At 54.2% G+C, this 22499-nt stretch overlaps 2 protein-coding genes and 1 long non-coding RNA gene across 3 annotated transcripts in view; all 3 read right to left on the reverse strand.

The window, feature by feature from the left end:
• TBX2 (T-box transcription factor 2) overlaps nucleotides 1-1784 on the reverse strand; it is a 10331-nt gene extending 8547 nt beyond the window's left edge. Inside the window, exons 1-2 of the mRNA XM_042026596.1 lie at nucleotides 1559-1784; nucleotides 1175-1295 (exon numbers count right to left, since the gene is read on the reverse strand). Of these exons, the coding sequence (XP_041882530.1) occupies nucleotides 1175-1295; nucleotides 1559-1784 (347 nt within the window). The remainder of the gene's footprint in view (nucleotides 1-1174; nucleotides 1296-1558) is intronic.
• A 1391-nt stretch (nucleotides 1785-3175) lies between these two features.
• Nucleotides 3176-6838, reverse strand: LOC121663782. The gene is made up of 2 exons (XR_006015750.1): nucleotides 6662-6838; nucleotides 3176-4207 (listed from the first exon to the last, which is right to left on the reverse strand). It is a non-coding gene; the product is annotated as an uncharacterized LOC121663782 (long non-coding RNA).
• Nucleotides 6839-12351: 5513 nt separating this feature from the next.
• BCAS3 (BCAS3 microtubule associated cell migration factor) overlaps nucleotides 12352-22499 on the reverse strand; it is a 299898-nt gene continuing 289750 nt past the window's right edge. Inside the window, 1 exon segment of the mRNA XM_042026416.1 lies at nucleotides 12352-13230. Coding sequence (XP_041882350.1) covers nucleotides 13082-13230 — 149 coding nt within the window. The 3' untranslated portion in view covers nucleotides 12352-13081.

Raw genomic sequence — 22499 nt, forward strand, 5'->3', positions numbered from 1 at the left:
CGCGGGGGGGTCCCGCCCGCAGCTCCGCGCCCGCGGCGGAGGCGCAGACCCCGCCGTCGAGGCGCGTCGGTACGCGGCCGAGGGCCGGCGCGGCGGTGCCCGGCCGGAGGGGCTGTTTACCCGGGAGGGGGGAGGCAGATAAGGAGGAGGGGGGGACACTCCGGGGCTGTTTGCTGAGGGATTAGGGCCGGTCCCGCCGCGCCGGGGCCCGGGGGGGCGGCGGGCGCGGTGGGTGTCCCCTCGGAGAGGCCGGTTTGGAGATCTGCGCTGATTAACTGAGGGCCGCGGTGGCTGAAGAGGGCCCTGGCGCCAGGCGGCTGAGCCCTCACAATAAAGACCCGTCTCTTGTCACTTCATATTTACCCCCAAATCTTCAAAAAGCGCCCTGCCATCCTTCCAAGGCTCCTGCCCCCGCCGCCTGCGCTACGACCAGGCGGGACGGGGGGGTGGCCGCCGGCCCACTCCTCTGCCCGCCGGCCTGTCCCCCCCCGCCCCCGGGCCCTCTCGCTCCGCGGATGCGCAGCGAGGCGCGGCCGCAGCAGCTCGGAGCCCTCGTGGTCCTGTGTCGCTGCTCCCCGCGCAGGGTGGGATGCGGGGACCCCCGGGTGCCCCCTTCCCATCTCCGCTTCTCCTCTTTATTCCTCCGCCCCGGTTCATCCTGCTGATAGCGACCCTCGCTCGCAGCCCCCGGCGGAGCCCCATCCCCGGGCTCTTCTCGGGGCCGATCTCCACCTGCCCGCGTCCCGCGGCAGGTTCACCTCTGCCCGCACCGCGCCCGGCCTCGCACCGCGCCCTACGGGGCGGGCACCACACGTCACCCCCCGAGGCTGCCCGAGGCGGCGGGGCCGGGGGGGTCCCGCTGACCACTGAACGGGCAACGGGGACTGAAATTTAAACCCCGTTTGGACTTTGCTTCATCGCCGCCGTGGAAAACTGCTGACGGCAGCTTTGGCAAAAGTGGGGCTTGCTTGTATATTTTTTTTTCCAATTTCTCCCCCCTCACGAAGGAAAAGTGGAGCCTTTCATTTTCTCGGGGCGAATCTCCCCACCCCGGGACACGGTTCTCCCGCGGACACCTCGCCCGCTGCTCCACGGGGAGACGCGGGGCCCGGCCCTTCTGGGCCTGGAGCAGCCGTGTCCCCGAGGGGAAAGGTCGCCCGTCCTGCCGGCCCACCGGCACCCCGCCCGCGCCCCCCGCACCGCTGTAACGCCGCAAGCGGCCTCGCCTGCAGAATAAAACCGATCCAGAGAAATCTCGTCTCCCCGACCTTCCGTAGCGACGGCCGCCGGCGGGGCTGCGGGGATGGGGGGCTAACGGGGACCGGGTACCATTGGGGACCGGGGTACCCACTGCGCTGCTACCCCTCGCGGCCCCGGTCACGACAGGCGCAGACATGACCCAGGATCCTGCACCGATGGACGGGCCATGCCCGCGCATCGCCCGTCGGTGACCGAGCACCGGGCAGGGAGAGAGGAGCCAGCGGACTCGGTTCCCGTCCCGAGGAACGGTGACGAGAAGTGTTTCCGTGCAGTCCCCTTCCAGGGAAGGTTTTCCAACCTGCCCCAGGGCGCTGCAGCGCTCGGGGCCACCGTGCCCGGCTCCTGGGAGCCGTCCCGGCCGCCCGCGGGCTGGGCTCTGCGCTGGCCAGCGGTCCCCAGGCTGGGCGTATGGAGACCCGGTTTGTCTCGTGGATTCGTCCCGGGGATCCGCCCTGGGATCCGTCCCCGTTCAGCCCGGGGAAATCGTCCCGTCGGGCCGCCCCCGCCCCCCACCCGCCCCGCATCGCGGCCCTGCTCGCTCTTCCCCTTTCATCTCTGCCCATCTCCACTCATCATCCCTTTTCTATTTTTAGCCGGTAGACTTAGGCCTTGGCGCCAGGCCGTTTAAGACCTGTCAAAGTCCTTCATATTTCCCTCATGTCACATGGACCTTTCGCTCCCTTCCCCGCGCCATGCGAGGGCCGTAATTTGGATCTGTGAGCTGGTGAGCAAATGCAATTTGCTCTTCTCCATCGCTGTGTTGTCTCCGTGACCCCAGCCAGCAGGACGGCTGGTGTCCTGTCCGGGGCACTTACACAAATTACGGGTGATTGATGAAAAATAACAATTCTCACAAGCAGCCGGGCCTCCGCCTTCCCCTCCTCCCGGCTCCACCGGGCTGCGGCGGCCCCGTGCCCCGGGGAGCGCTCCCCCCCAACGGGGTGCGCCGGCCGCGAAAGGGGCTCCAGGCGAAAGGGGTTTTCTTGTGCCCAGGGCGAGCCATCGCGCCCCCCATTCCCGGCGGTGATGCCACGGCCAGAGGAGACCCCCGGGCCCTTGGGAAGGGCGGGCCGGCTGCTCGCACCTTCCCAAGCTGGGGGAGTCGAACGGGGGTGGAAACAGGAGGGAGAGAAACGGTGCCCCAGGGTTGGGCTCCACGATCCTTCCCCGGGAGCTGCCGGACAGACAGACCTGGGGATGTCAGAGACGCCCCGAGCGAAGCCGCAGGTGCGAGGTGGGGGAGCTCCCTCCATCCCGAAGGGGACCGGGTCCTCGCGGGACTCGACTGCCCCTCCAGCCCCGGGGTGCGTCCCCCGGTTGCCCCTGCAGCCTCATCTGGGCCGTGGGGCAGGCGGGGAGGAGGCGAGGGGCGGCCCCGCAGCCTCAGCAGCTTCCTCGGTCCCTCTTCTCCGCTCCACCTTAGAGAGGAAAAGAACCCCACGTGTGACGAAACTGTCCTCGTTTGATCTCACCCACCCGCGCCCAGGACACCCCTCCTCCGCTTTCCTTCTCCGGGGCGCCGCATCTCCCCTCACACCCTTCGGCGGGCTGGAAATCCCCTTATCCCCGGAGATCCCGGGAAAACGACTCTGCCCCCCGCCGTGCTCCGGTGCCCGCTGGAGGGGACGGGAAGGGGTCACCGGGCACGGGGGCCCGGCTGATGCCCTTTTACCGACAGCCGCCGAGAGATGCTCGGTCTGACACCGCCACCCTCCTTTTCCTCCCGCTGCGCGGCCGCGGAGCTGCGCGCCCCTTCCGTGCGCAAGGAACCCCGCGGAACCCCGCCAGCGCGGCAGCCCCCGGGCCGCCCCCCCATCTGAGATCCCCCTGCCCTCAGACTGTTTAGATTTCTCTCCAGCTTTAAAGAAAATATTTCCAGTAATCCAGATTTCTGGAAAATAACAACATGCGGGGAGACGCAGACACAAACGCCGCTGAAGTTTATCCAGAGTTTGAACAATTTATAAACACATTTCCCAGCCTGTTTGGCAGGGCGGGCGGCGAGTGACCCCGGCCCGGCCGGGAGGAGACACACGCATCCTCCATCCCCCCGTTACTCCGCGCCGCTTGGAGCTGTGAGCTTGCTCAGCCCTGCGCTAAATTGAATTTTAAATTATTTTATTATGTTTTTTAGTTACGGAGCGCTGTCCCTGCGCGGGGGCGGAGTGACCCCCTCCAGCCCCGCGCACCCGGGGCTCTCCACGTCGGAGCGCGCTGCCGAGTCCGCACTGAGCCCGCTGCCTTAAAAGGAGACGGGAGCCCCGGTCCGGGTCGTGCCAGAGCGGGGGGACCTGCCTGGAACCCGGGCTGGCACCGAGGATGGGGATGGGAACGGGTGCGGGGATGGGGATGGAGGGGCGCGGTGCGGGATCATGCAAATCCCTCTGTTTAAAAAACTTCCATTTGAGAAAGTGTGTCACATCCCGGCGCAGGCGCCTAATCCCGGGCTAATGGCATTATCGCCGCCTCATCGCCGTCATGGGATGGGGCCGGGGGCGAGCACCCCCCGCCCGCCGCCACGCGTGACCGCGGCTCGGTCCTGCGGGGAAACGGAGCCGCAGATCCGCCCCGCTCCGTCGGGGTGCTCCTTGTCGGGAGCCCGGGGTCGGTGTCGCTGCCCCTCCCGGGTCCCTTGGCTCCCCCTCGGAGACTCTATCGGCGCCCATCGATAACCGGGGTCCCGCGGTCCTCCCGCGTTCCCCGAGCGAAGCCGGTCTCGGGAGGGGCGAGCCGGGGCTCGTCTCTTAAATCAAACAGCTCCAGCAAACGGCGTTATTTGATAAAATGATGCTGTTGGGGTCCCTGCCCTGCTTCCTCTCCGGATTAACAGCGAGGATTTGGGCTCGTTCTGCTGCACAGTGCCCGGAGTGGCCGGGACGAGGCCGCCTGACTCCCGCAGCCAGAGACGTCCTGGCAGAACACGGGAAAAGTGACAGAATCGGCGGTTCTGGGAGAAGAGAAAAAAATCACTGGGGGGCTCCACACCCGATACAACCTCCCCAGTCGCCACCCCCACAAAGCTGCCCTCTGGGAGGGGACCCTGCCTGTACCTGGGCAACAAAATCCTCGAAGACAGGGGACATCTCAGTTTCTCTCCCTTCTTAGTTTTATTTTTCAAACTGCTCCTGGTGGATGCAGTCCCCTCCTGTTGCCTCTGGGAGGGGGAAGGTGCAGGGTAGCCCCCAGCCCCACGAGGGTCACTCAGCCCTCCTGGTCCCCAGGCCCCCTTGCATCCCCAGAATCCCTTTTCTCCCTGTTTGGGGCCAGGAGTTTGGCAGGAGTTACAGAAACAAAGGAAGGATGAGTGAGCTGGCCCTGTGTGGGCAGAGCTGACAGGGTCTCACATCTTGGCCTGTTTGCCTCAGACGGGATCTGGGAACTTGTCTGGAATCACATCTAAAGCAGGATCTGACGCCGCTGCTCCCACGTCACGTGAGTTGTGGTTTTGGTCTAGGTTTGACTTTTAGAATTGCAGAAAATCACTGTCTCGTGTTTATAGGAGACGGCATTTCACTGGCGAGAGAATAAAACCAGCCAGAATAAATCACGAGCTGGTCTTGGGCAGGAAAAACACTTTTCATTGCACCTGTCCCTTTCCTGGGTGTTTCATCATGGACAAATTTGATGTGTACCAGCACTGCATGGAAGGGCCAGCTCTCATAATCTTTATTTACATTTCCTCCAAACCCCAGTGCTCCTCCAAGCCACTCTTTGCCAGAGGCAGAGAGGTGGAACATGCCTTTGCAGGCAGGACAGGCTCTTGCCATCTTTCAATTCTTGAAACCAGTCTGGAAATTCAAACTGCTCTGGGGCAAGGCCTCATCTCAGCCCTGCATCCAGCACCATTCCTGGGCACCTCTCCATTGCACTTAATTTTCTCATTGCCCAGCTTTTTCCTCAGTTCTCTGTAGGTGCTGGGCTCTTGCACTGAACATCCTGGGGAATTTGGGGGTCTTGGCATGGGCACACAACGCGCTGAAACCTGCCACCCTCAAGCCCCTCTTTTCCAGCTCCTCGCCCACACGAGCTCTGCAGTGCTGGCAGATTGCTCTCCAGGGCGTGTTTTCCAGGGATACCTCAACGGAGACAGCACCAAATAACAAGTAAATAACAGCCCCGACGCCGGGCTGCCGGCACAAAGCAAGCAATTGCCCTTCACGTAGGTCACTAATCTCTTGACACATGGTCTTTGAGACCTGGGCCACGGGGAGGGAGGCTGAAAGGGAAGAAAAGATAGTGGGGACAATGGCGGGGCCGCCGGCTGGCTAATAACCCTTCTCCCAGCTTTGTCTGGGTACACTCAAAGTGACGCTGGGATCAATTCACCTCCCCTGGAAAAACCACGCTCCTGCCCCCGCCGTGGTGCCCGGGAGAGTCCCGACTCACCGGGCTAAGTGCAAAGCTTGAGTTGCTGCAGGTATTAATAGCCCCCATTTTGTAGCCAGCAGTAATTCCCTCCTGTGTTTTCCCCTCCACGCTGAAAACAAACCCTTCACTTGATCCGTTTGTTCTCTCCAGTTGCCATCTGTCTTCCATCCTTCAAATCTCACCTTAAAAACAGTGCCTCTTGAGCAAATCCTCCCCGCCAGCCCCGCGTGCCGTCTCGCCCGGCGCAGGCCTGACACTACAAGCGCTCATTGAAGTGAAGGGGATTTGAGAGCACACAGGACACGGCGGGATTAAGGCCACAGATTGTGCTCCCCCGGCTGCAGCTCTGCCTGCCTGGAGCTCTGCTCCCTCCCCTTTGCTCCAACAAGGTGGCCAGTGAGTGGGCACCCCCATCCCTCTGCCCTTCAGGTGCTGGTGGGATGCAGGGAAGCACCTGAGCTGGGCTCCCTGGATGCCTCCAGGTCCTTTGCTCTGCAGGTGGAAGCAGGAGAGGTCACACCCTGGTGTGCCCTGGTGAGGAGGCACAGGGGGCTGCTGTTTGCACAGGTGCTGTCTCATCTCATGGCATCCCACCCCATCCCATCCCACCCCATCCCACCACATCCCATCCCACCCCATCCCATCCCGTCCCATCCCATCCCATCCCATCCCATCCCATCCCATCCCATCCCATCCCATTCCGTCCCGTCCCGTCCCGCACCACCCAGGGGCAGCATCTGCGGGGCGGCCCCGGCCAAGCCGTGAATCACACGCACATCAAAGCCCCGGCAGCAGCACTGGAGCGCTCACAGCCCCGGCAGCCGCTCCGAGAGGACAGTGCCTGTGCAGATGTTCAGCAGCAGCTTTTCGCAATTACAGAGAGCTGCAGAATTTACCAGAAAACCCAGGGAAGGGAAGGGAAAGAGTCCTTGCTGGTGGAGGGGCCGGAGCAAAGAGCCCACACATCCCTTGAAGCTTCAGACAGTACATCACCAATTCCCTCCATTTTAGCCCCAGTACTACATTGCATTACCTCACATTCCCCTCCAGCCCTTGCTGTGGTGGGGGTCACCTGCTCCCATCAAAATCTTGGTCTTCTTTTGGAAAACCCTTCCTTGCTGGGCTTCAGGGGCATAAAGAGGAGCTCGGACACCTGATCCAAGCCTTTGGAGCTGGTGAGATTCCTCCTGGAAAATAAACCCACATGATATCAAAGCTAATCATGTGACCCACAGCAGGGTGACACATGGTGGTTTTTGGTTGAGCCTGGCAAGGGCAGCCCCGATCCAGCTCCCACGGACACTGCGGACTACCAGGAACGGGAGTCTCATAGTCCAGTCAGTCACCCGGGCAGGACAATGGCATCACTCCCATGTGACAGCTGGACTTTCCCCTTTCGACAGCAAAAAGAGCAAAATTCAGTGTACCTTGAGAGGTGGCTGCAGTGTGGGCACTCTGGGTGGAAGGAGAGGCAGTGGGACGTGCCCGGTCTTTCCACTGGGAGTCATGGAATGGGTGCAAGGTGGGAAGGGGAGCAGGGTACAGGGCCAGATCTTCACCCTGGGCTGCAGGTGCTCTCTCTGGTTTTCTGCTTGAATGAAGCTGCTGCTCTGAACATGGTTCATAATCTTCAGCCCACGGCAGACCCTTGCCAAAGTCCTCTCCCCAGATTGCTCAGGAAGGAATGCACTCGTCCATCGTTCCCACCCTGCCACCTATGGCTCATCCCAGGAGAGTCTCCTCCTCCTTGGGGGATGCAGGGATGCTGTGATCCCTCCAGAACACATCACGGGGTCCCTCCTCCCACAACCCCACTTTTTAAGTGAAAATACACTTGGTTCTCTTCCTGTCCTGCTTCCCATGGCCCCACGAGCTGACACTTCCCACCTCTCCAGAGAAGGGTCTGGAGGGAGAGGAGCTGGATGGGAGTGGGATTAATGCCCAGCTGGCACTGAGCTGCCACATGGGCAGTGGCACCACCTTTTATTAATGTCCTGTAATAATATTGTAAATACTCACTGGGAAATAATTATATCCTATAAGAGAAGCAGCAGCCTGTGGTTTGAGCCAGGACTGGTTCGCAACACTTGTTTTAAAGAGACGTTTCATGTCTCGTTTATAGATTAGATTTTAACCTGACAACCTTTTAACATTGTATTAAATTAGAAATTAACTTTGTATGACTGCTCACCGTACAGTTGACCCTCTGATAGGCTGAGTGCTAGGGAATATTTCAGATACCTTTCAGACAGCAAAGTTCCCAAGAAAATTCAGAGCCTCCTCCTTGACTTAGACCAGGGTTTTGCTATTCATTAGTATTTATGATCAGGTGGCAGGAATGCTTTCCATGGAGGGAGGGCTTCCAGGGAGCAGCATCCCTGCACTGTGCTCATCCCCTGGGATGTGATGGAGGGAAGGAGATGGAGGCGACAGGGAATGCTGCAAGCCCCTGACCCTTCTGTCAGTATTTTAGTGTAATTTCCTGTGGCAGAAATTCCCAAGAAAGGCAAAAATTTCAGCCTGGGAACTCACTGACAGATGCACAGCTTCAAATTAGGTCTGAGCCCAGGGAGGGATGGGTGGCAATTGATGGGACAGTGTCAATGCCCAGGCACAGCCAGGAATGGCCGCGTGTCCCACGGGCAGGGGGGACATGTGGCATGTCCAGCAGTGCCGCTGGACAGGATGGGCTTGGCCTGGGCAGAGTTGGAGGACCTGGGTGCAGCCAGGGGACAGGGAGGTAGCGTCCCCGCCACGTCCCCGGTCCAGCTCCGGCGCTGGTGACTCGTACCCCGCTGGGTCCTGCCCTTCGCTTCCACCGGGGTAAAGGCATTTTGTGGGATAATTGAAACCTGTCCCCAGCACGTGCCGGAGGCGGGGGCCGAGCGGGGACAAACCCGGTGACATCAGTCAGAGGAGGTCTCACCCTGTCGGGCTCGGAGGACTCTCGAGCACGAGCCCAAATTTACACTGGCGTTCCATTAATGTCACGGGACAGCGGGAGACCGAGCAGCCCCTGTGCCACGATTTTCCACCGCGGGGACAGAGGGGATGCTCTGCCCGGCTGCGCGGGGCAGGGACAGGTGAGGGGCACAGCTGAAGCCTCTTGTCTCTTCCCAGTTCTGCTCCCAGCAGCTCTGCCCCTACACTCGGGGAGCGGAGAGCTCGGAGAGGGGCTCCTGCCGTCCCCGGGACAGGCGCTGCCGCAGACAAATGCTTGTCGCGGTGCCTTTTCCATCTGTGAAACAGGCCAAGCAGTGGATTCAATTATTTTTCTTCCTAGCACACAAGCCACTAATCATTTATTGCATTAAAACTCCCCCCCGTCTCCACAACTTTTGTTCCCGTTTTATCCAATTAAAACTCAGGGTAAAAAAAGAAAAGTTTCGTTTTCTCCTTTTTGCAATCACAAAGACCCGATCTCAGCCCCATTGACTCGCTAATTGTAAGCACTCAAACGGTTGGGTTTAAAGTTACACTTAGCAGCTGTGAAACATTAGGGCGAAGTGATTACAACCTACTGGAGGATACCGAACATTTTTACAATATCTCAGGAGCATAAGGGAAAGACAACAGGAAATGGCGCAAACTTTCCTACCCTGCACAGCAACAAGCCAGAGCAAAGGAGTGAGAAAATAAATGTAGAGACGTGGCGCAGACGTGGTTTGGATCCTCAAAAAATTACTAAGGAAGCCCTGGTGAGAGCACCATGGATTTACCCTCTCGCTTGGGCGGTCAGAGAGGACGGGGAGCAGCGTTCAGGGATTTGACTGCTGCACTTAGCAGCAAAACTCTGCTCTGGGCTCTCAGCTGAGGAAGGAGGATGGAGAGCTTGGCAGTATTTTGCCAGTCCTTTGCCTTCTGCCAGCCTCGTCCCCAGCAAATGTTCTGGGTCTGGGGAATGCTGCTCAGGGCAGGACACACCAGAGTCTGTCCTCTCAGAGGGACAGGGACAGGATGGGCTTTGCCTGGGCTGGGGCTCAGCAGGGCTCAGCATCCCCAGCAAAGCCACCAGATCCTGAGCTCCACGCGCTCTGCAAAGCACCAGGAAACCCTGATGGTTACACCCAGGCCCTGGACTGGTCCTGAGATTTGATTTCATTTGAACTCCAAGCTGTCACATTTGGAGAACCTTTGACTTCCCACTCCTTTTCAAGCAGCTCAACATCTCCCTCCCATGATTTAAGCCCGCTACACGCGTGTGTTTATTACAGAAACCAGGGTAGGATAAGAAAGCAATATTTCATGTTAATTCATGAAATCTGAACTCAACTTTTAATAGAGGAGCCCCACTTTATGCCCAGAATGATATACAGTCCGCCCTGCTTTAAATGAGACGTTTTGCCTTTTGAACTCAGCAGGAGCCCTCTGCTTACGACTACTGGAAACAGTTTAAAAACCTGCAAGTCCCTGTGTCTCTTGGGCTCTTTGGTTTATATCATGGCACAACATTCTTGCTGGGCTGCCAGCTGCTGTGCTTGAGAACCTGGCATGTCAGAAACTCACCTGGAGAATTTCCACAGCGACGGGAGCCGCTTGCCCGAAATCCTGCAAAGACCATGAGCCTCTGGTTATTTTTAAGTGGGGTTTGAATCCAGTCCCTAGACTGAAAACCTGGTTGTGTTAAAGTCAGGGGCAAACCTCCCTTAAGAGCAGCTTCTAGACTCATCAAGGAACAGAAATATTCCATCCTGGTGCCTGAAAATGAGTTCTCACATTGCTGCTGAGGTTGAGGAGGAGGAAAGGTTGTGTGGCATGAGAACACCTGGCACCCAGTTGAAATGGGGGGCTTTTAGGGCCATGGGTGGGAGCAGGAGTGTGGTGTGAGTGAAGAACACGGCACAGGGATGTGTTGCATCAAATAGAATTATTGATGAATCAGACCCCATAGAGTTATTCTTGAACCAAATCCTATAAAATTATCATTAAATCAGACCCTAAAGACCTTAGAATTAGTGATAACTCAGACCCTATGGAGTTATCAACGAATCAGATCCTATACAGTCATCACTGCAACACACTCAGTTTTCTCTGGCTCACAGAAGAGCTGGAACTCACTGGTTATTCTGCTGGGTCATCTGTGAAAGTATCAAAGTTAAATTAGCCACCTCATAGCAATGCTTATTTTTTTTTTAGGCTCTAGGCTTTCTTAACAGTTTGGCTATGGGGCGATCGACAGCAGGGAATTTAGGACATTCTTTTCAATGAACCAGACTGAAAATATTTTGGTACAGCCCCAGTTTGTAGGGGTTTTTTTTAATCTCTCCCCCCCCCCCCCCCACTTTAAACAAAACATCCTGATTCAAAGGAGCTTCTTGCAGACTGGGAATTTCCACATGGCCATATTGCAGCACTTATAAAAAGTGATTTAATGCCTGCCAACAACAAATACATTTGCAATGACACCACTGTGTGTTATGTGCTATCCTACTTTGTGTGCTCAGTCAGAACCAGCCAGGCTGCCCCAGGCAGGAGGGAGAAGAGCCTCCTTCCTTCCTCTGCAAGAACTTTGTCCCTTACCCTGCTCCTTGGAAAGCCTGAAAGGAAACAAGCATCACGGTGACAACACAATCCCTTCTGTATGTGTTAATCTGGATTTTGTTTGAACTTTTGGAGCTGACCTTGGCTTGAACTGTGTGAAAAACCCTGACTGGTGTGGACTGACTTGACCCTGCGGTCCCATTTGTCCGCGGTGCCAGTCCTGCCCTCAATCCCGTACTTCAAGCCTTTATTTTACAGACAAAAAGGAACATAACATTACAGCAGATATAGCCAGCGGGCCGGAGCTGCAAGTACTTACTTAGAGGCAAAACTCTCCTCTGATTTCATCCCAAGGAAGTTATTTTTTTGCTTGAGAAGAGACTGACTGAAAACCAAGCACGAAACTGAAATTATTGCTATAAACTCTCGCTTTTTATTAGTGGTTTCCAAGCCTGAAGAAAACAAAACCTTCTGAGTGGCTGTGTTACAGTTAAAAGCAAAGCAAAAAAAAAAACCCCAAACCAAGCCCAAGACTGAACTGGGTGTTTGGGGATGGAGTAGGAAGAGGGTGGTTGGTTCTGCATCCCTTGGTGTAGCTGGCTGGAGCTGTAAGATTTGTGGGTTTAGATAGTTTCCTCTGCTTGCCATGACTCAAACGGCTTCTATTAAAAACAAGTAGTGGGAAGGGAATTTCATAAGCTGACAGTCCCATCTCACTCTGCTTCTAGACACAAGTTGGCTGAGATGTAGGAATTCGTGTGGTTATGATGTGTGAGCCCAGGACTGTTTTATCAGCAGGGTTATGCAGTGCTAGTTCTGACTGTGCACGTTCAGAAGGGTGCAGAGGTTCAGGCTGTTCTGCAAAGCCGCTGATCCATGATCCTACAACAGAACGGACGGAAGTGGGTGCCTCTGCTTCCACCGCTTGGTCCTTGTCCACTGAAATCAGTGGGATGAAGAAGCAGTGCCCCAACCAAAGCAGGGAGCTGAGTGCTGGTTTTCAGAGGTGCCAAGAGGGTGCAAGGCACACCACCTAAACACCTTGTTTTTAAAAATCCTGCCTGTGCACATGAGGACAAGGAAATGGGGAGGCAAAACCATGCTAGACTGGCTGCATAACAGCCACTGATGGCTTTAATTAAAGCCCTCAAGTCAGTAAATACGCACAGAGTCTGGTCCAGGGAGATACACAAAGCCCACAGTCAGCCCAGTAACGCTCCACGAACATTGCCATTTAAGCAGTTTCTTGTTTAACTTAGATTTATTCAATGACACATGCATTTCTGGACAGATATCTGAGTTCCAATGAACAACTTTTATAACCAAATATGAGAAATCTGTGACTGCAGTTAGTCAATTAAGTACATTTCTAAAATACATGACTAGAAGAAAAACGGAGAAAGAGAGAGAATTCTTCCAAAGAACAAAAAGAAACATTTCCATTTGCAATACTCCTGGCATTGATGAGTATCAGAGGGGAAGAAGGGCAGCAAGGAGACGTGACGAGGAAGGAATAACATCATCAACCCTGTCCACAGAAAGTCCTCCAGTTTCCAGTCTCTCCAGTTCATCCATTAATGCTCGGCACTTTCACGAACGGCGAGAGCTCCTCTGAGTTACGGAGATTCATCTCTCAGCATGAAAAAAGCAGAGAAACCAAGCTGTGAAACCATGTGCTTGACCCAAGACGGCTTAGGAATATTTCTCCTCACCCAACCTCTTCCTGAAGACAGTGAGAAAAGAAGCCGCAGAGCTATCAGGACTGAAGATGGAGCCTCTTCATATTGCACAGGAACACAGAGTAAGATTTCATGAGTATGTTTCAGGAAGGTTTAAGAGTCGTCAATAATCATCAGCGTAACGAGAACCATCCCATGCCGCCGGGAGCTGGCAGGTGACAGACACAGCGGGATTGTTTGGGGGAGAGGCGGCTCGTTACCCTGTCTGGATCTCTCCCTGATGGGCGGCTCGTTTAGGGGAATCCCGTGGGGAACAGGCTCAGGGGCTGGTTCTCGTTAGTCGGGAGGGGTGACCGGTAGCCATCGAAGTTGCGGGGGATGCTGCCGCTGGTGGAGCCGGAGCTGTTACTGAGCGTCTCTATGCTTCCCTCTCGCTGAAGCTCTGCAAGGGAGAGAGAGAGCAGGTCCTGGTTAGTGTTTGGGATAAACCCCCGGTGTCAAGACAGATGCTTTACTGACAAATCCCTTTGCTGCTGCATTGTTCAAACGTTTGCTCATCGTCCTTCTTTTTGGGGCTGATTTGGGAATTGCTCCTGAGGAATGCCAGCTCCTGGTTCTACTTCTCTCCAGCTGGGCTCACAGCTCAGCTGAGCCAAAGATGGAGACATTACCTGCTGCCCTTCCCCGGGGTCGAGGCTGCTGACTGAGGACATATCAGGCCTCCACAGTGGGGATCTCATGGCTGAACTGAGCAGGGTATGAAGGGGACGGGGGCAGAAGATGGAACATCTTCCCTCCCAATGATGCTGGGAAGGGGGATTGGCACAGTGTGCACCAGCAGTGCATAACCACTGCCATTCCCCACCTTGGGAACACCAGGGACTTTCCACAGCTCTTTATCCTGCCCAAATGGACATAAATAACTGCTTTTTCAAGTCAAAGAGAAAATACCCCTTTTCTCAGCCGTGCCTCACAGCAAAAGAGAAAGCAGCCAGGCTGTGGCTGTCCCTCTCCTGGTCACACCCACCCAGACGTCTCCCCTCTCTGACCTCCCAAAGCCTTTAGTGCTCCCTAATCTGCAAACAGGAGGATTTTTGGTGTGCAGAGCATCGTTTCCAACCGTGGCCTCTCTGTGAGCCACTTGAACCCCGCAGTTGACTTGGTGGCCACTTGCAGCATCCCCCCAGCAGCACTCAGCAGTGGCATGCAGCAGGGACATGAGGCAGAGCCCCAGGGATGGCACAGGAATCCTCCCCCAGAGTGATGGTGGTGACAGGATACAAGAAATATTCCGGGGAGTTGTGATGTGCGACGCTGAGCAGGACTTTGTGCAGCCTGGGCTGGAGGGGACGGGATGGGGACAGGAGTTTTGGGCAAATTCATCTGCTGCCAAGGGGGAAAGAGGACCTGAGGGGGCTACAAGAGGGCTGGAGAAGGACTAAAAAGTCCTATAAAAATAAGGGCACAGAGTGACAGGACAAGGTGGAATGGCTTTAAATTGGAAGAGAGGTTTAGACTGGATTTTGGAAAGAATTGTTCCCTGTCAGGGTGGTGAGGCCATGGCACAGGGTGCCCAGGGAAGCTGTGGCTGCCTCATCCCTGCAAGTGTCCAAGGCCAGGCTGGATGGGGCTGGGAGCAAACCTGGGATCATGGAAGGTGTCCCTGCCCATGGCAGGGGGTGGAATGGGATGAGCTTTAACGTCCCTTCCAACCCAAACCTTTCTCTGGTCCTATATAAGAATTGGCTGGGGTGGAAAGGAGCTGCAGGAGCTGGAGGAGCAGTGCCTGCTCTGCTCTCTGCTAAATACTCCTGCACCTCCGCCACTTCCACTGCCTCACCTGGGATATTTAACCTCCTGTAAACACCACAGCGGTCCTTTGGCTGCAGTGGGACTCCGTGATAAGGACAGATCTATACACAAAGTACAGGGAACAGCAAAAAGTCAGCTGTTCCCTAAAACAAAAAGCATCCCACCCCAGCATCCTCTGGCACTGCCCTGCTCCCCTCAGCACCTGGGCACTGCAGGGCCAGCAGCCAGGCGAGCACACACCTAGCAGTGAGGGCTGTGGGATTTAATCCCTCATCCTGAAGGTAACCTGCAACGGAGATAATCTGCCCAGGATACAAGGAAAACAAATCAGCAGGAAGCTGATCACCCTGAAAGCAGCGCTGGTAATGACCTCAGCTGTATTCATCACCATTTCTTGCCAGTATTTTGTAAAGGAATGTCCATGTCTAAACCTCTTCATTTTCCTCACATCCTTACTCTCCCAAGAGTCCAGGAAGTAAAAACAGTAATTTAAATCAGAAATGAGTGGCGTATCCCACACTAATACTGCGCTTATCCTGTCTGATTTGGGGCTTTTATCTCCCTCAGCACACAGCTGGCTTTGCTTAAAGGTCCCACGTCAGAGCTGGGGGTGCTGGGCAGCACTGCCGGGCTCCCCCAAACCCCGGAGCGGCTCCTCCCGGGGTGACTTCACTCTCTTTTCCAGCTATAATTGATTTCCAAAGCGTTTCCAGCAAAACAAGGGAGAGGGACAGAGAGAGGAGTTTTGTTTTCCTGCGGCTCCTGCGCGGCTGTTCCTGCCCCTGGGGGCCGAGCTCCTGCCCGTCCCTCAGCGCCTGGCGCGGGACCGAGCGCCCTGTCCGGGTGGGATTTGGGGGGGATTCGGGCTCTTCTGGGGTCTGCAGGATTTCTGCAGCCGGCAGCTCCTGTCACCTCTGCGGGGGCCTGCCAGGGGGTGGCACTGCAGAGACTGATGCCAGCCAGGGAAAAAGCAGGGAGCAGGAATCGGGGATGCAGAGCGGCGGGCACAGGGCCTGGATGGAGCCCTGGCCTGGCTGCCTCCCACAGCTCCGAGCGCGGCTGTCCCGAGCTCCCCTCGCTGCTGTCAGGCAGGAAAACCTGACAATTCCTGACGGAGAGGGACAAAAGACAGGGTACCGGAGGTGCAGAGGCTCTGGAGGGACTGGAGGGGATTTTCCAGCTCAATCTAGGCGAGGGGGTGTCAGGCTAAAACCTGGGGAACTCCCACATCCAAGCTGCCATCCCGGGGGACACATTCCCCGTGGAATACGAGTCCGGGTGCTCCCAGACAGCTCCAGCTCGCTCTGGAACTAATTACCCGGCCGGGCAGACGAGCGGTGTATTCTGATACCTGAGGAAGCCCTGTAAAAGTGCCGCGGCTGCCGCTGTGCTCAGGAAATTGGGCTCTTGCCCTCACCCTGGGCCGGCTCTGGAGCACGGCTGGGTCACACGAGGGGGGCAATTAGCCATTACATGGCCACCAGGAGCTACCTGCCCGCACAGCTGACCCCCAGCACCACAGGCAGCACATCTGCCTGCGTTTCCCCCAATTGGACTGTTTCATTAATAAAAAATAAATAAATAAATAAATAAATCCAGTGTGTACTGCTTTTCTTCCTCCCAGCCCTTAGAGCAGATCAGGGCACGGCAGAGGAACTTCAGCGCCATTCCCATGGGAAGCCTGGACAAGACTGGGAATGGCTCCATGACATGGGGACACCCTTCCTGTTAGAGAGTGAAAACTGGAGGACAATTTTCTCATAGACCCAGCACCTGGACAGACCAAACAAGTGCAGAAGGAGTTGCATGCTGGGGCTGTTGGCTATCAGGAGAGGCAGGTCCCTAAAGCCACCCCGGGATGGGACAGCCAAGCCCCCGTGGCACAGCTGAAGGAGCTGAAACACTTCCCACCCTAAAAAGACACATCACACAACCGGTCAGGCCACTGATGTCCTCTGTGCTGGGAACATGCTGAAAAACACAAAATAGGAGCAAACCTCCATGGAAAGATGGGACTGGGTGTCAGCAAAGCCCAGAGCAGCAGGATCAGGGAACAGCAGCACTCCAGCAGAGCAGGACAGTGCTGCCCAGGCAGTGATTCCGTTCACGCCGGTGGAGTTACGCCAGGAATGGACGTGGCCCCAGCAAGTCTGAGGGTTATTGTATCTGCATTCCCCCATGCATACACTGTCGAGATGTATTAACTTCCTTAAATGTACCAGTAAAACAACCTCTTATGATACACTTTAATGAACTTGTACAGTAGCCAACAAATTGTGCATCATATAAAACCCATTCGGCCTTATAGACTCTCTGGCTATTTTGTAATAACTGCAATTTGCTTCTGCTGAAGCAAGATAACCAGGGTTGAGAAGTCAGGCTTTGCAGAAACCTAAATATTTGATTTGGGGGGGAGTGGGTGGGAGAAGGAAGAAAGGGGCCTCTGGGAGCTATTTATGGGGTCAAAATAACATGAGACCTGCTCTTCTCGTAGCATTTCCACCATCAAGGAAATGAAATACTGTGAGAAGACCAGCACTTGCATTATTTTGGCCCCATAAATGGTTCCCTGAGGCTTTCAGAAGCCCGTGAAAAACAAACACAAATACAAATAAATGCTAATACTGGAAACGTAAATACTAAAACCTGCCCATGTCCCCGGAGGAAACGATTCACAAAGTCCTGCCTGCTCTAAAATAAAAAAAAAGAAAAAAAAAAAAGGAAAAAAAGACAAAGGAGCTGGAACATCTGCTGAAGCCATGAGGAGAAAGTCACTTCAGGGGAGCTGGGAACAGCCCTGCCTGTGCTTTTGACAGTAACAGTAATGGGCACCGCTGGCATCACCCAGGGTCCCTGAGTAACAGGATTTTCAGGGCACACACACTTTCCACAATGGTGGAGGCAGCAGCAGCAAAAATCCTCGTGGCTGCTGGCGTGGGATGGCAAGTGGCCATCCTGAGTCCCTGGCCCACCCCAGGGCAGCCATCCCCTCTCACAGCACAGCCCCGGGCCTGCGGGAACACTGGGACAGCAATGGGGCACCAAAGGAGCTGGGAGCAGATGCTGGCTGCTCCCTGCTTGGCATCGCTGCCAGCGCTGCCCGCAGCCCTCCTGCGGCGTGGACGGCGTTCCACGAGGAACTGAAAATGAAACCTCCCAGGAAACATTTCCTTCTGCTGACATTCCCGACCGCCATGCTGCGGCCAGGCTGTCCTGTCCCTCAGTCCTCTGGTGAGCCATGCTGCTCTCCCTGAGCTGGCTGCCAAGGTGGAAGGAGGAGGAGGAAGAAGAGGAGGAGGAGGAGCTGCTCTGGGGACAGCCCAGGGTCCGCAGGTCCGGGGGAGTGGTGCCGCTTGGGGTCCAGTGGGGCGGCTGCACCCTCCGTTCCAGAAAGCTCCAGGAGCTGTCAAAAGGACCCCATCAAATCCAGAAAGGTACAAAGCCCTGCCAAGCCTAAATGTGAAACCATTTTATAGGGCACATTAATTCAATGCCTGAAGAAAATCTATATAGCCCTCTTTTGCCCGGAACACTCATAAATTATGCTGCCTTTCTCAGCCGTGCTCTCCTGTAGTGGCCCACTCGAAGCCCTGGTATCTCCTTTACGTCTACTCAAAAATCTCCTCTCCAGTGCATTATTTCTTCTAATGGTTTTTCCTTCCTCTCTGTTTGCCTTCCCCTCTTGAGCACAGTTTCAAAATACCCTCCCCAAATCATTTTCTGGAAGAGCCGACCCCTTCCTCTTACCTACAGAGGGGCTGCCCGGGCTTCGGCGGAGCCGTGGCCGGGATAACTGATACAATGACAGCAGCCTGATGTGTCAGGGCAGCGGGGAAGCGGCAGCAACTCTGAATACAAGAATTATTCTTCATCATCTCAAACTGTCACAACACATTACCCTCAAAGCTGCAGCTCGCTGAAGGAGTGACCCTGGACTGAATGGGAGAGTGCTCGGGGAAAGAACTAATTGTAGCCTCTTTTCACACGTCAGTCACTTTTCACAGCACCGAGCCTTTCAAGCTCAACTAATGTCAAGTTCCCTTTTCCTTTTGCTGGGCTGAGTATTTCTGATTTTTAAGGATGGCATTTTTAAAGGAACAAGGTCTCTGGTGAGGGATGAGGCCCGGGAGGGGAGGGAAGGAAGCATCGGAGTGAGCACGCATCAGAAAGTCCATCAGACGCCCGAAGACTCGTTAGGAATTAAGACAATTAACAAGTAGGAATGCAGGAAGTGGGGTAATGGCCAGCAGAGCTCGAATCGCCTCGATTTCATTTCTGTCATTCACAGCAATTATTTTGGGGAACTTCTCAGGCTCTGCCGTGCGCCGAGGGGGCCACAAACGCAGGAATGCACTCGGCCCCTTCCCGAAATGAGGATGTGGGACAGGCATTTTCCAGGCATGGGGAGAGACACAAGGTGCTGCTCACCAAACCTACCCCTCCCCATCCACGGGGGCTTCTGAATAAACAGCTAAAAGGCAAAAATTCAAGCCTCACTTTAAAATCCAAGACAATTCCCTCCCTTTTGGAGAAGATTCCCTGCAGACAGGGCTCTGGGAATGCCAGCCTGGTCCATGATCTGGGGCAGGCACACATAAGGGCCCTTCATACCTCCTTGTCTTTGACTGAAATCCTGACAGATTCTGTGGCAAGGACTATTTTTTCACCCTTACATCTACACAATGCCCATCACGGGGGACTTGCAGAACTGACTGGGGCTTCCCGAGTGTTACTTATTAACTGTAATGAATAATAATTATGGAGCTTCTGCCATCTGGATTCTCACTCAAAAGGGCCCTATTTAAAGGGAACGCTAAAAGGCAATTTGTATTAACACAATGGAAGTCTTAAGGATCTCTTAAACTGTTTGTAATTTACACAACGCTCCCCAGTGAATGGGTGAGTTAAACATTTTAATTTCACTGATTGCTGCTGAAGGGAGCGGGATGTGCTCCCCGGGAGGAGCTCGAACAGGGCACTTGTACATGGAAACACTCCATCTTTCAGGATTTAGACAACATCCCAAACTCTGCTGGATGCTTTTGGCACTGTTTCTGCAGGAACACTCACTCTGAGCATCACCACTGGTGCCCAGGGCAGCTGCTGCTGCTGCCTGGGACACACAAGGTGGAGAAGAGCTCAAAAGCTGACGTGAGTTTGGAAAATACACTGGGATGCAGAAATACCAGGATGCCTGGAAATTACATCGCTGCTGCTGCACTTGGAGGTTTTTCTTGAGTATTTCCCTTTATTTTTTGTTATGAAATGCAATTATGCTAATGAGGGAGCTCTAATTATAATCCATCTCCAGCACCCTCGGCGGCTGCTCGGAGCGAGGGGCTCCAGCCCTGCTGGCAGTTCCAGGGACCCGCTGGCAGGGAGGGCACAGGGGGGCACTGCACCCCCGGGGGAACCTGTGCTTTTGGGTATTTGGATGAACAAAGATTGTTAATATTAAATTCCAGCAAAACGAAAGCACCAAGTCCTCATTAAAAATCTTAATTTTCCAAGCTGGCTTTAATTTGAGATGGCTGAAATTTCCGGGCAAATGTGCGTTGCTCCTTTCCAAAGGGAGCACAAGCAAAAAGACAGTTCTCAGTTTTATATATTGCTATGATTACAATTTCATATGGTTATGATAATGTTTAAAAGTCAATTAAAGCTGCTCTCTGCCCCAAGCCTTGTGCCTGTTCACCTGCACTGACAACCAGTGCAGTGGGACCAACTTCCTGCCGTGCTCTGGGTGGCTGTGACAGACCTGCTCCTCAGAAATGCTTCTTTTTCCTTTTTTCATAAACTCAGCAGTTTCAGAAAACAGATTTTAAACTATTTTCAAATGAGGAAATTAAAAAAAATTAAAACGACAGCATTTGAACATTGAAAATCAATTCCTGTGTTAGAACTGTCTCATCCTGTCACAACCTGGAAGATGCTGAGGCACCACAAAAGCACCTCCATTAAATTTGCAAGTCAAGAAGACTGGGAAACACTGCCTGAGCAACTTCTGTGAAATCAGGATTCAATGGCCTATGTAAAATATTAGTTCCTGTCAAACTACCTTACAGTAACTCCAGTGCTGAATCCACACAGAGTTGGCTCATGCCATGCACCTGAAGATGAAACCTGGCATCTTGGAACAAAGGTGGCAGGATCCAGCAAGGAGATGGGGAGGCACAGGAGGCAGGAGAGATCCAGGGGAAATGAAGACTGAGCCTTCTGAACATCAGAGTCCCTCTGAGACCCCAAATCTCATTTCTAGTGCCTGATTTCACTGCGGAGATGCCAAACAACTTAACACTTACAAAACAGGGCGGACACCTGAGCTCACAGAAATGTCTGGGTCTGCTTCAGGCACAAAGAGATTGCTGAGAAAAGGACAGAACGTTTTCCTGCACAAACTTCTAAACAGGTTGTTTACTCCTTTAAAAAGAGAACCCAGAAAGCTCCATGTGACTCCAGCCCATGGAGTGGGAGATCCAAGACTCTGGCATCTTGCCAGACTTGACTCTCAGCATTTTATGGAAGGTTAAAAGTGCACCAGATAAAGGACTGGCATTTAGAGGGAGAATATTCCTCAAGATAGGCACTTTCACAACGACTTCCAGTGCTTTAAAAAAATAATCTCAATTTTCCTAGAGCTGTATATTTTTGTAAAGAGGTTTAGGATGTTTTCCTACATAAATGGCTCTTCAGAAGGATGAGTTGCTGATTTTAGCCAGCATGTGAAAATTTCAAAAGCTATGACAGTCAAATAGAAAATCATTTCTGTAGCCCATCACATCCTGCAAGCCTACAGCTCCTTGTGCAAGATTTACAGATGAGGTTTTTCACTGAACATGCAGCGATGGTTGCTTGGGTTTAAAGGAATTCTCTCTTACCCCATCCTGAAAGTTTCACTATGCTGCTACTATAGATTCCTGTAAGATATCCTATGTGGAATACATGCTTTCCTGTGCCAACCAGTGTGTGTAGACAAGTTTTTTAATGCATTTAGGCAGAACTATCTTGCATCTCCAGTTATGCAAGCAGCACATCTGTGTATATCAGACCAAAAGCATTTGCAGAGAAAACACTGTATTAAAATTCCTGGGTTTGGTCTCTCATTCCCAGGGTTATAGGAGTGCCTCCGATTGCTCAACACTGACCCCTCTGTCAGCCTCTACTGCACGAAGGAAATTACAAATTCAGAGTAAAATGCGTGTTTATGACACCTACCACGTCCTGCACCCACTGAACTCTGGGGATATTGCTCAGAAATGTTGGAGGCAATGCTCCTATTCCTGGAACATTTTCTATCCAAAGCAGGTGTGGATCTGGGCATCCCTCTTCCCTCCAGAGCTGGAGCCACTCGAGTCTCAGGACAGGGGGGTCCTGTCCCAGAGGTGGCTGAAGCAGAGACAGGGATGGTCAGGAGCCCTCAGGGAGGGCTGGGGGTCCCCTCTCCTCCTCCTTGGGCTCAGCCAAACAATCCCAGCAGAAAAACTGGGTAAGGAAAAGCTGCCTGAAGGTCAAACCCACAAACCTGGTGATGACCTCAGGGTCTGGGCAGTGACTGCTGACACTCTGCATGAGAATTTCACACCTGATCCTCCAAATTTCAGCTCCTTTCCCATCTAAGGCCTAATTCTCTCCTCTCTGTGATGCCACCTCAGCACTGGGCTTCCTTAAAGCCTCTCAGGTAGGAAGACAAGCCCTGGGGTGGACTCCAGTGCTGAGTGTGCCTCTGTGCATCTCACACGTGTGCTCTCTGTGCTGCTGACACAAACACACTGCAGAGCTCATTGCAGAAGTATAATATTACAAAGCAAAGTCATTCTGGCACAACTTCTAGTACTTCTGACACAGAGTGGCCTTTCAGGCCAGTGAGAGGCTCTGGGCTGCTCCCCCGGTGCAGATTGA

Source organism: Corvus kubaryi, unplaced genomic scaffold (assembly GCF_017639235.1).
Source record: "Corvus kubaryi isolate FWS band 111438036 unplaced genomic scaffold, C.kubaryi_AGA036_p1.0 37284, whole genome shotgun sequence".
Taxonomy (NCBI): domain Eukaryota; kingdom Metazoa; phylum Chordata; class Aves; order Passeriformes; family Corvidae; genus Corvus; species Corvus kubaryi.